We start from the raw sequence: 15,565 nt of genomic DNA, 5'->3' as shown, positions 1-15,565 counted from the left end.
TAGTGAAGGAAAAATTCTTCTAGACTGACCCAATTGTTATGCATAATAAAAGCAGTTTTTTTTCTGTGTGCATTTAATACAATTAAATATTTAATTCTTTAAAGCATTAACTTTAGCAACAATTAATATTTTTAAATACTTAAAAATATTAATTTAATCTCATAATACTAGTCATATGATCAGTTTATTAAATAACAAAAAATATAAGTCAAAATTGTACGAGATTTGAAAAAAAAAATTTAATACTGTAACAAATGGATAGAACCGTTTTCAAAGATATTGTGCATTCTTTGATTTCAGAAGACAATCTGTTCAAAAATTAAAGTTTTCTAAATATGTAAATACACTCTACATAAAAATAACTCTTGGTTGCAAATAATATAACTCGTTTTTAATCATTTTTAATAAAAATATCAACCCAAACTTTAATTGCATACCGCAACATATATAAAAACGCATTCTTGTTTAGAGACAATGTATGTTCGAAGGTCAAGGTCAAACCAGTGTTGACTGAAACATGTCTTTTTTTTTTTTTTTTTTTTTTTTTTTCCACATTGAAGTTGATTGAGGTCCACATTCCCCACTTCATCCCTATATATATATATATATATATATATATATATATATTATATATCAAAAAATGTGCTGATCTTTTTCTAGCACCTTACAGATCTTCAGTGATCTCTCAAGCTAGGATGAGATCCAAAAATTAAAATTAAAAAAATAGCCATCTAATCTGTTTTGCCATTGGTAAAAGAAACATGTAGATCCTTATTTTGTCATTTAAAAAAAAAAAAAAAAAATTAAATTCTCAATCATCAACGCTTCTCTTACTTTTTTCCACAGATGTTTCAAGAAATCAGCATTCATCGATCTTTGTGTCATAAAAATGTTGTGAACTTTTTCTGCTTCTTTGAGGATGACCATTTCATTTACATCTTGCTGGAACTTTGCCGACGAAGGGTAAGTCTAAGTTGACCTGTCATCCATGTGTATATCCAGGTTTAAGTCTTTATCAGTGATTTTTTACAAAAAAATTTTTGATTTTACTAAAAACATAGCATATAGAAAAGAAAAAATTTGTCCGAATTTAATAGCCAATTTTGTGTGCAATAAATTGTGCTTGCAAGCATGGAATTAATTGCCAATGGTGGGTCATAATCATCATAATCATATATGAAGCCAAATATTCTATTGTTGGCATTGGTTTCCCCGATAATTTTCTAGTCAGAATCCTTTCTAGAAAGACCTCTGGTATTTACAGGAGGGACCATGAATAGGTCGCTAACATTCTAAATTAGTGATTTTGTGGAATGAACTGAATTCGAACTTGGAACACCCACTAGATCGCTGTCACCTTCCGTCAGAGATAGATAATAGTTTATCGCCTTCATCAGACAGTTTTTAGAATATCAAGCAAGAAACTGTCATCCTGCTGTTGACTCACAAAACTTGCATCTAAATAAGCTCTATCACTGATATTGGGCACTCTACCCTGTAAATATATAAAAACTTGTGTTTGTATTGTCTGTTTTATATACTGGCATATGTTTGGCTAAAATAATTGATGTAAAAAAAAATTTTTTCAAAATGTTTGATTATGAACCAAATTCCAAAAAACTTTATAAAGTTTAAATAGAGAAATCATTTTGCTAATTGAATGCTGATTGTCTTCTCTATAAAATAAAAAGAAATCTATTTCAGAGTTACTTTTGACAGTATAGGCAAACAATGCTGAAATTCCTGTGCGAATCTCTGACTGGCCATTTCCAGCAAATACTGCGTGTTTTCAAGCAAGAATACGCACATTTCACCATTTAATAATTATAATTTGCCTTCTATGCCTCACTCTCTCAGATATGTAATCTCACACAGGTAGTAGCAAATATTTCACTCATTAAATTTACTCCTCCCAAGGAACCCGAAATCACCGCTTAGTTTTATTCAGAGGTTAACTTTTTTCGCATGTAACCATTTTATTCTTGGACATTCTACATGTTACTATTTTATGCAGACACGATTAGAAGTCCCTTAATTCTTACTGGTTTGATGGAATGATAGAATTGAACAAAACTATGGAATAGGAGATCATAAAAATAAACAGCTCAACTTATACTAAAATGGACGGCTTCACATAGCAAAACCATACCTACAATGAAATAAATGTATACAACATTCTATTTACTGGTAAGCAAAAAAAAAGGTTATTACATTAAATTATAGAACGTTGACAGATTTCGCTCTGATTTTATTTGTCTTCTGTTTTTTATTACGAACCTTACAGAATACAGACCCTGCTAGTCTTCTTTTTTTTTTTTTAATTTAAAAAATTTTTATGCTTTTCATTTTACATTAAATTTAGACTATATATTTTGCTTATTAATTTGTTAGAACACACCAAATAGTTATATACCTTTCACCCTCCGCATGTTATGAATGGATTTCTAAATTTTAATGTTACTATTTCAGAACAGTACGTATGATTACCTTTTTCCCTTGTCCGAAAACATTTGGGGCTTTACAAAAAGAAAACGCCTGCAATTAGACTCGTGAACCCATCCCATTATTTTCAGACAATTCTTTCCACATATTTAGTATTGCTTTGGAGCAAATGAAAATTTATTCTTTCAAATAAACTAGTGTGGGTGTCCGAGTGTATGTAGGTGGTGTAATAAAGAACTCTGAGAGAGAAAAAAAAAAAGTGGTAGTTGAAGGGAGGGGGAGGGATCAAAATAACAGTAGGCAGCCTGGGTGGGTGGAAAGAGGTGGTGTCAAAAAAAAAAAAAAAAAAAAAATGTAGTAGGCAGACAGGCTCAAACTCGTAACGCAAAGGGGGGAAAAAAGTTTTAAAAAACGTGACGTCTTAGCCGATGTCTCCATAACGCGACCGGAAGTCAAAAGCGTTCAAATTAAGCATAGTCAATCCAACCGAGACAATGACTTTGTGAAAATGTTGACGCAAAAACTGACCCCTCCCCTCCTTGTACAAAACTGCCCAGTTGAGGGTGAAAGAATGAATGTTTTGGGTCAATTTTGTTTATATTTGTCATCCGAAGGATCAAGCTTGAAAACAATACAGATCTCATGAGGATCTGTCGCGTGTGTTAGTTTTTGGCAGACACACACACACACAAACATTTTCATAGTTCTTCCCTGTAGACCCAAAAACGACTGGGCCGATTTTTATTAAATTTTACATGAAGGTACTTTGTATCTGGCAGTGTTCTTGGGTAGGTTTTGTATCTGAATATCTTCGATAAGTATCGATAATCGAAATCAACCAATGAAACAAGGAACAATCAATTTTGACTGAAGTTAACACCTTACACAGCCTAATATCACAAGTGCATTTGAGAAGTTTTATTACCACACAAGCCGAAAGGCTCGACATAAAATCAACAGTAGGTTCTTTGATATGACAGGGGTGCATTCGAAATGAATGTTTCTGTTTAGAGCACAATTGAAGTATGATACTTGACTTTTGCATTTTAAACTTTAATGCAAGCCAATATATAAAAAATTTTATAAAATCAGCAGTAGGTTTACTACAGTGCAATGTAGACTACAATGTATTGTGAACTAAGCCACTGTGAATGGCATGTTAAGCTTCCTCTCCGTGCACCGCGATGGATGCCTAACTAGAGCAGGCAATCAATCTCTGACTGAAAAATGGGTGAATTAACTGATTTCGATGGCAATAAAAATATGAGTGAAATATTTGATCATAATTCAATCCTGGGCAATTTCAGGTCACTCTGCTAGTCTGTTTTAAATCCATATTTAATCCATAATTACAGTTTTTCTAGCTTGCCAGAATTGCTCTTTTTCCTGAGATACCTCTAAAGAGCACCGTATAATTATAACCTTTGTACAATTCGAAAGAAGCTTAAAATAAACCGCCATCAAAAATCAGTTACCCTCTGAATAATAAGAAACTTTTTTTAAAATGTGTTTACATTATTAAAACAATGCTCTTATATAGTGGCCACTTTTAATGTGCAGACATGCATATTATAAATCTACCAAAAATCAACTAATGGTCAGATTTTTAGAAAAAAAATTTTATGCTTATTGAATTTTGGATTAATTTATATGTAACCTGCAGGTTTTCGAAAAATGACAGGAAATATTTTTTGGACCTGATAACATCCATATTTACAACAACCGTACTTGGCCTTCGGGACAAGATCAGAGTGTAGTATCTGTTTTTCAGATGATGCACTTCAATTTCTTGTTCTGTCAGTGGAGGAGAAATCCATCACGACTGATGAGACAATTTTTATTTTTGTTCCTTTTCTCCACGTTAAAAAATGACCCTGGTGTCTAACTCTGTCTCATGGAGAGGCATTGTAAATAGGAACATCCATATTTCTTTTTATGCAATCCGAATAAAATATATTAAAATCCTTTTAAATGTTAACATTATATATGCTAAGGTTACATTTATTTTTTTTATGTTTACCATTAATTTGTGTATAAAAATGCAAATAAGTTCAATATTATGTTTTGATACAAAAAAAAAAAATTCATTAATATATACGATAATTTGTTGAATTGCAATGAAAAAAAACATTCTAGAAAATAATTAATTTTTAAAACATTAAAATGATTTAAATTCCATTTTTCTGAAATGTTTTAATCATAGAATTTTAAATGTTTATATTATCCTGGGCAACACCGGAAATGGGTCCTGCTTGTTTTAAATATTTTGAAATTGTGCGTGTGTTCTGCTAGAAAAGTTACCTTATAATCTTGTATATTGAGCTCTGTTGGAAATATGATTCCTGCTATATATTTAAAATTATATAATTTGATATTAGACTGGCCTGAAACTACAAATTTTAAATCAACACACACACACGTTTATTTTGGTTTTACTTTATTTTTTTAATCTAACTGTTTTGCAATTATGGGATTGTTTTTTTTTTTTTTCTCTCTCTCTCCAGTCATTAATGGAAATGCACAAACGGCGAAGGGCCATCACCGAGCCCGAGACTCAATATTTTGTCAAACAGGTGGTGGAAGCTTGTCAGTATTTGCATAATCGTAAAGTAATCCATCGGGATTTGAAACTTGGAAATCTCTTTCTTGGAGAAGATCTGGATGTCAAAATAGGAGACTTTGGTCTTGCAACGACTTTGGACTTTGAAGGTGAACGTAAAAGGTGAGTTTCCGAACGACGTCACTTTTTTACCCTTTACTTGTTAAATGGTCTGATTACTTTGCAATCTTAGAATAAATTATTTTTTTAACATTAGGTGAAATTAAATGACGGCAATTGCTCATTTAAGAAAAAAAAAAAAATCTTTGGATTCAAATATTAAATTTTCAGAATTTAAAAAATTCACATGTTTGATTTTTCTATATAAGTTTAATTGTGCCCAAACTTGTTTATACTAAACCATCTAAATATTAATACGATAGCGTGTGTTATTTTCTGTGTCGCGCTTACATCCGGGTCGTTTAATTGTTATGTACTTGCATAACAATTTTAATAAATTATAATAAATAAATTTTAATTTAATTTAATTTTATTTTATTTTATTTTAATTTATTTAATTTATAAATTGTAATAAATAATTTTACCAAGAAGTCTTCATAAGTTTTAGTTTCGATTATAGCTGCTGGCATTCAAGTCTTTAATTTTTTTATAAATAATTTTACTAAGTATTCTTCATAATTTTGGTTTCGATTATAGCTAATGGTACTCCAATAATCTGGGTTGTTTTTTGTTTTTGTTGGTTTTCTTTTTTTTAATAATTTTATCAAGAATTCTAATAATAATAATTTTATCAAGAAGAGTTTTGGTTTCGATTATAGCTGAAGGAACTAAAGTTAATCACAAATTTGGGATTCTTTTCGATTCAAGCTGATGAACCCATGTCATATAGGTATATTATCTTTTTGAAACCGCAACTTTATAATATATAAAAATCAATAGAACTTTAACTCTATAATATACGAAATCTGCAAAAATAAAAATGTGTTTAAGCGTATTTTACAATCTGGCTACGCCAGGCGTCGCTGCTAGCTTGGATGAATACTTTTGCGGTTTTAATAAAATATCAACAAGAATATCAGGGTGTCTCCATTTATGCTGAATATCTATAGAATGCCAACATCGATATATTGCATATGAAATAATGGATGTTCGATTCACTTTCAGTAGTCTTGTAACTCTTCTTTTTTATTTTTTTTTGTTTTTTTGTCCTCGCATGCTATCAGCAATGTTTCTGACAAAAGGAAAAGAATTGCTGTATTTTGAGCTGGAGTCTATCTATAAATTATATATCATACACTATTTTAGTTTTTGCATAAGTATTTTGTAGCTCCTTATACCGAGTAGCTTCATATCTTGTCTGGAGCAATTTCTATAAAAAATATAATTATGGATATTGCTATGTTTAAACGAACCCTAGCCCAATTCATTTTGATGCTTTATGGTTTTTGTTTCATTCGTGCTTCGTCTTCTTGATTGGGTGTAAATACACAAACATTGTCACACGTGTAATGTTTTTGTGTAATTGGTCTTTGTATTGGAGGGGGAGTAACATTTACAGTGAGTGCATTATCCACACTGGTGAGCCCACGTAATTGGCTAACTGCACACACAAATATCCATGAAGGTTTCTTTTACAAAAGATGCCTTTTCCTTGTCCAATGCTTTTTAATGCTCAACATTATCATCAACCAAAGTCCATCTGCACTTGACCAAGTTGGTCAACTTTTATGGCCACCGACACCCATCAAGTCTAAACTTTACATCGGGTATCTATCTGTATGCATTACGTGGAGATATACCTAGCTAGAATATAAGTCAATATCTTCTTGGTCAGTTGGTTCGGGACTGCTTAGTGAGTATTCACAGCTAACCTCCATATCTGAAGACCATTCTCACATTGGCTACCTGGAGACCCAGTGAATGGGAGATAGTCGCTTCATATGACATTTAATTTTAAATAAAAACTTATTGCAATACAAAAAGTTTAATTATTGTAGGACTCAACATCAATTATTGAACTATTTAAAACAAAAAATAGTGGCATTTTTTCTTTTTACTTGATAACTTCTGTATAATATAAGGAAACACTTGTGAGTATGTCGAGTTAAAACTACAAAACAAAAACCCGCAAAGTTGCTATATTCTTTCTTTGACCCTAAACTGAAAAACTTGTCTGAAAGGGTTTGTTTTCCAGACATTTCATGTACTATCTAAAAGGAAGTAACTGATTTTTGATGCTGGAGTTCTCTTATGCTGACCAATTCCTAGATGAATTTATAGGAAGGCGAATTGTATGTTCAGAGGAAGGGGGTCAAAAAGAAGAAAGATAGAGGTAAAGAGATTGAATTTTTAACAGAAATGCTACTTTTACCCTGGTCAACATTGGGTAACCCTGCTAGTCATTAATAAAATAACGTTAATATTACATTTTGATTTATTTAATATATTCCTTGCTGTGTTATTTAAGCACATGTTTTTGTTTTTTTTCTGTAGGACACTCTGTGGTACGCCTAATTACATTGCGCCAGAGGTTTTATCTAAAAAAGGTCACAGCTTTGAAGTGGATGTGTGGTCTCTTGGTTGCATTGTGTAAGTACTGCTTTCCATTTTGTTTTTATATATTACCGTTGTTTTGAGGTGGGTGGGCCTTTCATCCCCACCCACCCCCTATGGGCCTCCCTCTTCCCTCCCCCCACCACATGGGCCTCACTCCTTCCCCCCACCCCCACATATTAAACCGTTACTCGATGTTGAAAGTATTCAAGAATGCAGAGAACTTGAAGATCAAACAGGCTTCCACAAATTGAATAAAAATAAGTTGTAAACTAGCACAAGATGAAAAAGAAAATGAAGCTACAAATATAAAAACTAGCAGAAGTTATTTAAAAAAAAAAAAAATGAACTCAAACGGTTGCACAATTAACTAAGGTTGTCTTTTAAAAATGTAATTTGATAAACAAATTTTTGATATTTTATTTTGAATCTTATTTTATAGTTCCAAGATAGATCATATTACAAATGGTCTTCATTAGCTTTTTATTTATTTATATATATATATATATATATATTGTCAATGTCTCTGTTCAGTCTCAAGAGACAATGAACACCTTTCTGAGGCAAAGGTTGCGCAATCTCCAACCACACCTCTCCTGAATCGGCATTGCTTGGGTCCAGTGGCAAGGAGAGGCTCAAGATTGACTCGAAATAATGCCAAGATAAACAGAGAGCACATACATACAGCACCTGGAATTCCCAAACAGTCACCCATTTTAGTACTAACCAGGCTCGATGTTGCTTAACTTCAGTTATCTGTCAACGTCCCCCTCCCCAAATGTCTGTAAGAAAAAAAAAAAACGGAAATAATTTGATTATCAGAATAAAGGTTATAGGAAGTAAGTTTAATAGAAAGATAATGGTGAGGAAGTTGTTCACAAAGGAAATTAAAATGGGATTGTTAATCAGTGTGACAGTGATGGGGACTGGACTGGACAATAGATGGCAATATATTTAGAGTTAGTTTATGAACAGTTTTAGGAATGGCAATAAGTTTTGCGACAGTTTAAAAGTTTTGAGTTACGAGAATGCAGAAAGAAATGGTTAGGGTTAGAATTAAGAAATAAATTGTACATGAAGCGGTGAAAAAGATAAGGACGGGTAAAGTTGAAGATCCCTCGAACATTGATATCAAAGACTGCAGATGAAATAGAAATTGAGTTGGTCAAATCCTTGACAAAATCAGATCGTAATAGAAATTATCCTGAAGTCTTGGCACAATTGTCAACTGCTATAAATGTGATATTATCAATGTTGTCTCTTCCTACCCCCAAGTGTTAGAAAGAAAAAAAGATGAAAAATTATAACAAAAAAAGGAGAAATAAGTTTATCAGCAGAACAAAGGTTGTAGGGAGTAATGTTGATAGAAACACAATGGGGAAGATGTTATTCACCAAGAAACACAAAGGAAACTAAAATAGTATTGTTAATCAAAGTATGGCAGTGATTGGGACAAAGGATTAAGCAATGGAGGTTAATATATTTAGTTTACGGACAGTTTTAGAGTGGAAATATGTTTTGCGACAGTTGAGTTGCCAGGTTACGACATTGTGGCTCAGAATAAACCGAGTTAACGTCAACTGACGAACATGTCTTCAATCAGACGTAGGATCTTGATGCTTCAAGGGCTGTTTCCCCACAATGTTGTCACATATGAGCCTAAGAGCCTAACCAATATATACAGAAAGCATCAATTTGTATTTTCTTTTGTAGTTGTTTCTTTTGCATTTATACAATATTGTCCTATTGATAAAATTCTTTGTTCCATCAGAGGTCAATATATGTGTACAAGCCCGACATATTTTCTTTGTTTTCTGCTAACCTGGAATTTGTGTGCACACTATCTCCAAGTTCCTTTATTCAACAATATCTAACTTTGTTATATCTTTCTTGTGGTCCATTTGTTTTATCAGATTCCAGGACAAGAATTCATTTAGTTTGAAGTACCATTCCTTATATGAACTTGTCTATAGCTTTGTCAAAGACTTGGGCTTCAAATATTTTGATTGTTTGGTCAGCGGTTACTTGTAGGGGGGAGTATCCTCATGTCAGCTTGTCTTGACAAATTGCTATATTGAAGGATCTTCAACACTGTAAGATAGTGGCTGGTAGGCATTATTCTCTCAGTTGTATATAACAATAGAGATATCTTAAATGCATCCTAGTCAACACCGAGTAGACTTAGCGTGCATATACTAAGTCTTGGCGGTGCCCAGAAAATGAGATTAAGTACAAAATAGTTAACACGGTGATAATGGCATAAATCTGCACATTCCATAGATGAAGATAGGTATTACGTGAATGTTTGTTTAAAGGAAATTTATTTCTTGTACATTTTGTTCTCTATTCTGAGTTTTACGAAAGACATTACCACATTTTTCACTTATAGTAAATTTGATGCATGTTGTGTACTGAATCCAAAAGTTCTCAACATCATAAGCAGAGCAGATTTTTAGTCTTTAAAAGAAACTGGTTGAAACCTTGTGATAAAGTTGGCACATTTGCTTCCATTTTTGTTTTTTATTATTATTTTTTTTTTTTTTTTTTTTTTTTTTTTTTTACTTGAGTCATTTGCATGACTCCTGTTACCGTCTTTGTATTCTGTTAGGAAATAATTTTGATGCTTATGTATGTGTATGTATATATATATATATATATATATATATATATATATATATATATATATATATTTTTTTTTATTTATTTATTTTTTTTTTTTACCAGTTACACTTTATTAGTTGGCAAACCTCCTTTTGAAACAAGTTCCTTGAAAGAAACTTACTCTAAAATCAAAAAGAATGAATACGACATTCCCAGCTATGTCAGCTGGAAGGCTCGAAGTTTGATCCAAAAATTGTTGAAGGCTAATCCAGCTGAACGCCCTTCAATGGATCAGATCATCAAACATGAATTCTTCTCTGGTAAGCAGCTTTTTTTCTTTTTTTTCTTTTTTTTTTTTTTTTAATTACAAAGTAGACCTCAGTTTTAGGAAAATTTGTATCACATTAAAACTAATCTAATTTTGATATCAATTTTAAAACCTTTTTTTCTTTAAAGTTATATCCATAATCTCCCAAGTTGTAAACTGCTATTTTAAATTTTTTTAAATAATTTTTTAAATCACACTCTTAATACATCTTCCAAGAAATCTTGTCTTTTTGTTTTTTTTTTTGTTTTTTTTTTTTAAATAAAAATGTTTTTCCTATTTAGGACCAATTCCATCGCGCTTGCCTGCCAGTTGTTTGTCCATTCGACCAAGAATTGACACTTTATGCAAACAAGAAGTGGATGTTCGCAAGCCTTTGGCCAATGTCAAATTACAAGGTGAGTTTTTTTGTGTTGAAAAATCAAAATATTTTACTTGCTCTGGTTGTTTAATTTCCAGATAAGATTGCAGACATATTTTCCTGGGGCAGCACATGTTAACGTATTTTTTTTTTTTTTTTTTTTTTTTTTTTTTTTAAGAGACGATTTTCTTTGTATGATTTTGGATTAATTTTAATGAAATGTGCTTTGATGAACTCGTCGCACTTGTACCTCTTGATGTATATACCTCCGACAGACCACACCCTTCACTATAGAGGTCCATAGATGCAGGCAAGCCTCCTACTCTAATAGCTTCTTGCCTCAGACTGCTAGATTTTGGAATTCCTTCCCTGTTACCTGTTGCCTTGACTGTTCTGTCATACAGAAGTTTAAATGTAACGTAAACCGACTCTTGCTTATCTACCCTAAACATAGTCCGAAATAGTAACCTTTACGTCCAAGTGATGATATGCCTAGTCTGGGGTGAACGCGAAATTTAAAAACTCTTAAAAACTTGGTTAATATGTTGAACATCATGGTGTATTAGAGACTGGCTGCCATTGTCTTGATTTGTTAGTAAGTTGCTTTGTTTGACTTGGTTTGTAAGCAAACTAATGTTTGCATACATGAAATGACATTTTATGTTTGAGTTTTTGAGATGAGGAATAATTCATATTTGGATTATTCAAACTAATGTTCTTATCGTAAGGTTTATTCTAACGTTTCGAACAATGTAAAATATGATCTTCAGTTGTATCTTATTTTAGTCAAATATTTAGTAAAATTGTACATTTAAAAACAAGAATAGGTTCAAGACTCCCAAAATTCGTTCTAGAATTGTCCACAAGGACACAAGGTTTTATCGTTATTTCCTTCCGTCTAGCTGAAACCACTGTCAACAATTTTCCCCACTCTTTGTCTGTGCCTAAATCAAAACGTGAATTCCATGAACAAAACTTCTTTCTTAGAAGTGCATGCCTGTGGACCTCTCTACCGCTTGCCTGTTTCCCACCTGACTGCAACTTGGATGTCTTCAAGTCCAACATAAACAAATTCCTGATAAACTGCCCCCTTAAGTAAGACACTTTATCAGATCTCCATTACTAGCGATTACTACAATATTATCCCATTGATTACTGTACACGCAATAATCCTTATCCCCGAGTGGCCTCCGGGACTTGATAATGTAAAAAAAAATTTTAAAAAAAGACTCGTGTGGTGTAATAAAGTATGAAATAAAATTCACTTCTAAGTGAAACTCTTCTGAAAGTTAAATCCTTGGTACACATAGTACTAATACAATTGCAAGTTAAGTTGTCTACCCGGTTATGGCTGATAGAACAAGAACATGCTACTCTTCATGGATTAAATGGTGGTTTCTATCCGGATTCCCCAAGTTTGACAAGGTACACCTGAGGAAAGTCAAAGGTTACGTGAACTGAAACGTTGTGAGAATAAAACTCGAGATGAGAACAATAGTCTTACTGATCCGAATATGTAATATTTTGTCTAAAATATTTATTTTATAACTTAGCGAGCAGAAAAACCAATTTACTGATTCTCCCTTCTAGTGTTGTCCTCTAATATAGTCAGAAGTTAAAATGTTGGAAAACTCCTATGTACATATAGTTGAGGTTTCATTAAAATTGGATACACGTATTTGAAGTTTTAAAGAGATTCTGTTCCCGGTGGGTCACTTAAACAGAGTGTGTGCAATTTGGCATACAGAGGATAGACTCTGGGCCCACTTTCATTTTACATTATCCCCATCCGGAGAAAAATTGTTCATATTCACAAGATTTCAGACCAATTGCATTGACAATTTATCTTTAGAAAACATTTGAAAGAATGATAAATAAACGGCTGAACTGGTATCTGGAAACCACTGTTCAATTGCCAACATACAAAGTGGTTTTAGAAACAAGAGGAACAATGGACAACATAATCCGATTAGAAACCTTTATCAAAGAAGCTTTCATTAAAAAAAGAACATGCAATAGCTATCTTTTTTTTTCTTTTTTTTTTGTAGAAAACTGCTTATGATAACAGACCAATACAATGGGTTAAAGGGCAGACTACCAATCCTGATAAAAGATCTTCTATCTGATAGAAGTTTTAAACATAAAATTCTAGGACTTATTTTTCACAAAACTTTCATCCCTTACTTAAAATATTTAAAAACAAATGTTTTAAAACTGAGATTATTAAGGATTATAGCAAATACTGAGTTGGGATCAGACTACTCATCACTCCTAAAATTATATTGAACCCTAATAAGAGCCAAACTAGACTATGGAAGCTTTATATATGGTTTAACTAGAAAAGGTTATCTTATAACTCTGGACTTCATCCATCACACAGGATTAAAACTTGCCTTGGGGGGGGGGCATTCAAAACCTCCCCGATAGAAAGCCTATAGGCTTAAACCTATGAACTCCCACTAAAATTGAGATATAAAAAATCAGGCTTACAATATTATCTAAAACTCAAATCAAACCGAAAAAATTCTGCCTATTAATGCACTTTCAATCCCAACTATACACATCTATTAAAAAAAAAAAAAGAAAATGCAATTAAACTCTTTGATCTTTACATGGAAGAAACGATAAAACTCAATAGATCAAACCAGCATTCAAGAGGGAAATTTCACAGAACTCCCACCCTGGCTGTTAAATCAACCTAAAGTCATACTAGACTTGACAATATATAGTAAATCCAACACTCACCTCTCAAACTACAGAGAAAAAGTAAACCTTCTAGATTCTTACCCAAAGTGGACATGGATGGTTCCAAAGATCAAAACAAAATGGGATGTGCCGCTATTTCAGGAAAAACTATTTCAGCAGAAAAGGTTACCAAATAATTTCTCAATCTATAGTGCAGAAATTACAGCCATAAACTTGGCTCTAGATATTATCACTAACAAAAACTCCAAGAAATTTATATTTGTAGACTCATTATCAGTACGTGAATCATTAAAAAATCAAAAATTGAACAATCCCTTACTAATCAAACTTTTACAAAGCATCCATTCTATCATACAACACAAAATTTTCTTATGTTGGATTCCTAGTCACTTTGGTTTCCGTGGAAATGAAAAAGTTGATATGGTGGCCAAAAATTCCCTAAAACTCCAAATAAGTGACCTAAAGGTCCCATACACGGACTACAAACCTCCAATAAACAATTTTATTACAAAGAAATGGCGAATTCTGAAACAATTGCCAAAGCAACAAACTCTTCCAAATCACGCCTATATTTAAAAAAAAAAAAAAAAAAAAAAAAACTACTATATCCCAGAAAATCATTTAAAGTAGTCTTATGTATCCAGATATGACATGCATACATAACTCGCTCCTTTATAGTAAAAAGTGGAGACTCCTCCCCAAATGTATACCATGTCACAAACCTTATACGGTGAAACATTTTACTTGACTACTATGACCTCACACAAATTCGTCAACACTACAAGGCCACAAACTTAAAAGAAAACTCATTCTATTCCTAAAAAGAGCAAATTTTTACCATGAAATATAAATACCATTAAATCACAAATTAGATTAAAGCATTCCTCTAATATATACTCAGCGAAAATCAACTCCAAAATCATGTAAAAATTAAAATTTTATATACAGTATGAAATGACTCGAAGAAGGTCAATATACTGGTTAAACAAACTTTAATTTTATGATTTTATACATACGATATAAATTTCATCAAAATTGGATATATTACAAGTTTTAAGGAGGTTCTGTCTCCGTGGGTAACTTAGAGGTGTGTGGGGGGGGGCACATGAATAATGTACAGATTCAGACAATTTCCATTGTCTTTCCCAGAGAATTTCATACATGTGATTTAAAATTTTATCAAACTAGGATATATTTAAAGTTTTATGGGATAATGCTCTTGTATCCTAAGACACCCCCTCCTCCCTCATAAGGGGTGCACTGAAGAGATTCAAGAACACTTCCATTGTTTATCCCGCTAAATTCTACATTACATAAAAGTACTTCTAGAATTTATATAGGTTCTTTATCCTTATAAGGACACACACACACACACACACACACAGTTTTATATGGATTAACAGGGTAAGTCCATTCTCCCACTAAAACATATGAAAGTCTTAAAACCTTTTTTTTTTTCTTTCATCTTTGTTCATTTCCATTCCGCTACTGTTTTCCACTTCAGAAAGATCTCTCATCCAAAACTATCATTTTAGTCACATGATTAATTTAATCCAAACAGATATCCCCAAATTAGGGATGAACTCTTTTCTTTGATTAACCAATCTCTTGTGCGTATTAGCTGATTAGATTCTAAGTTTTTTTTTGTTTTTGTTTTTTTTAACTTTCAATCTACAGATTTGGGATTATCACTTGACCATTAAAAGTTCATAAATGTGTAAATGACTTTTCAGTATTTTCTTTTGATACTTCAACAGCAATCCTCTGAAACCTCATGGGTGAAACATTTGTAAGAGATATGAGAATTCAAATTATTTTAAGAATCCTTTCACTCACAAATAACCAATCTTAAATAACAAACGTGTGTTTCTATATTTTTCATTCAAAATTATCTTGACCTGACTTTAATAAGTTGCTTCCATATTTAATTTAAACTAATTTTAGTTGACAAAATTAAGTATTAATCGGTAATATTATGATGTCATGCAATTAATTAGAATATTATCTAGACGTGCAA

General features: G+C 32.1%; 1 protein-coding gene across 3 annotated transcripts in view; it reads left to right on the top strand.

The window, feature by feature from the left end:
• Positions 1–15,565, top strand: part of LOC145293237 (uncharacterized) — a 284,727-nt gene that overhangs the window by 256,756 nt on the left and 12,406 nt on the right. For all 3 annotated transcript variants that reach the window (XM_080139807.1, XM_080139806.1, XM_080139805.1), the window contains 5 exons: positions 847–963; positions 4,947–5,164; positions 7,496–7,591; positions 10,280–10,476; positions 10,766–10,879. In XM_080139807.1, coding sequence (XP_079995933.1) covers positions 847–963; positions 4,947–5,164; positions 7,496–7,591; positions 10,280–10,476; positions 10,766–10,879 — 742 coding nt within the window. The remainder of the gene's footprint in view (positions 1–846; positions 964–4,946; positions 5,165–7,495; positions 7,592–10,279; positions 10,477–10,765; positions 10,880–15,565) is intronic.

This window comes from Euprymna scolopes, chromosome 14 (genome assembly GCF_053919585.1).
Source record: "Euprymna scolopes isolate OS-2025 chromosome 14, ASM5391958v1, whole genome shotgun sequence".
Lineage (NCBI taxonomy): Eukaryota > Metazoa > Mollusca > Cephalopoda > Sepiida > Sepiolidae > Euprymna > Euprymna scolopes.
Note: the sequence above shows the minus strand (reverse complement) of the source record. Positions and strands in the feature narration are given on the sequence as shown.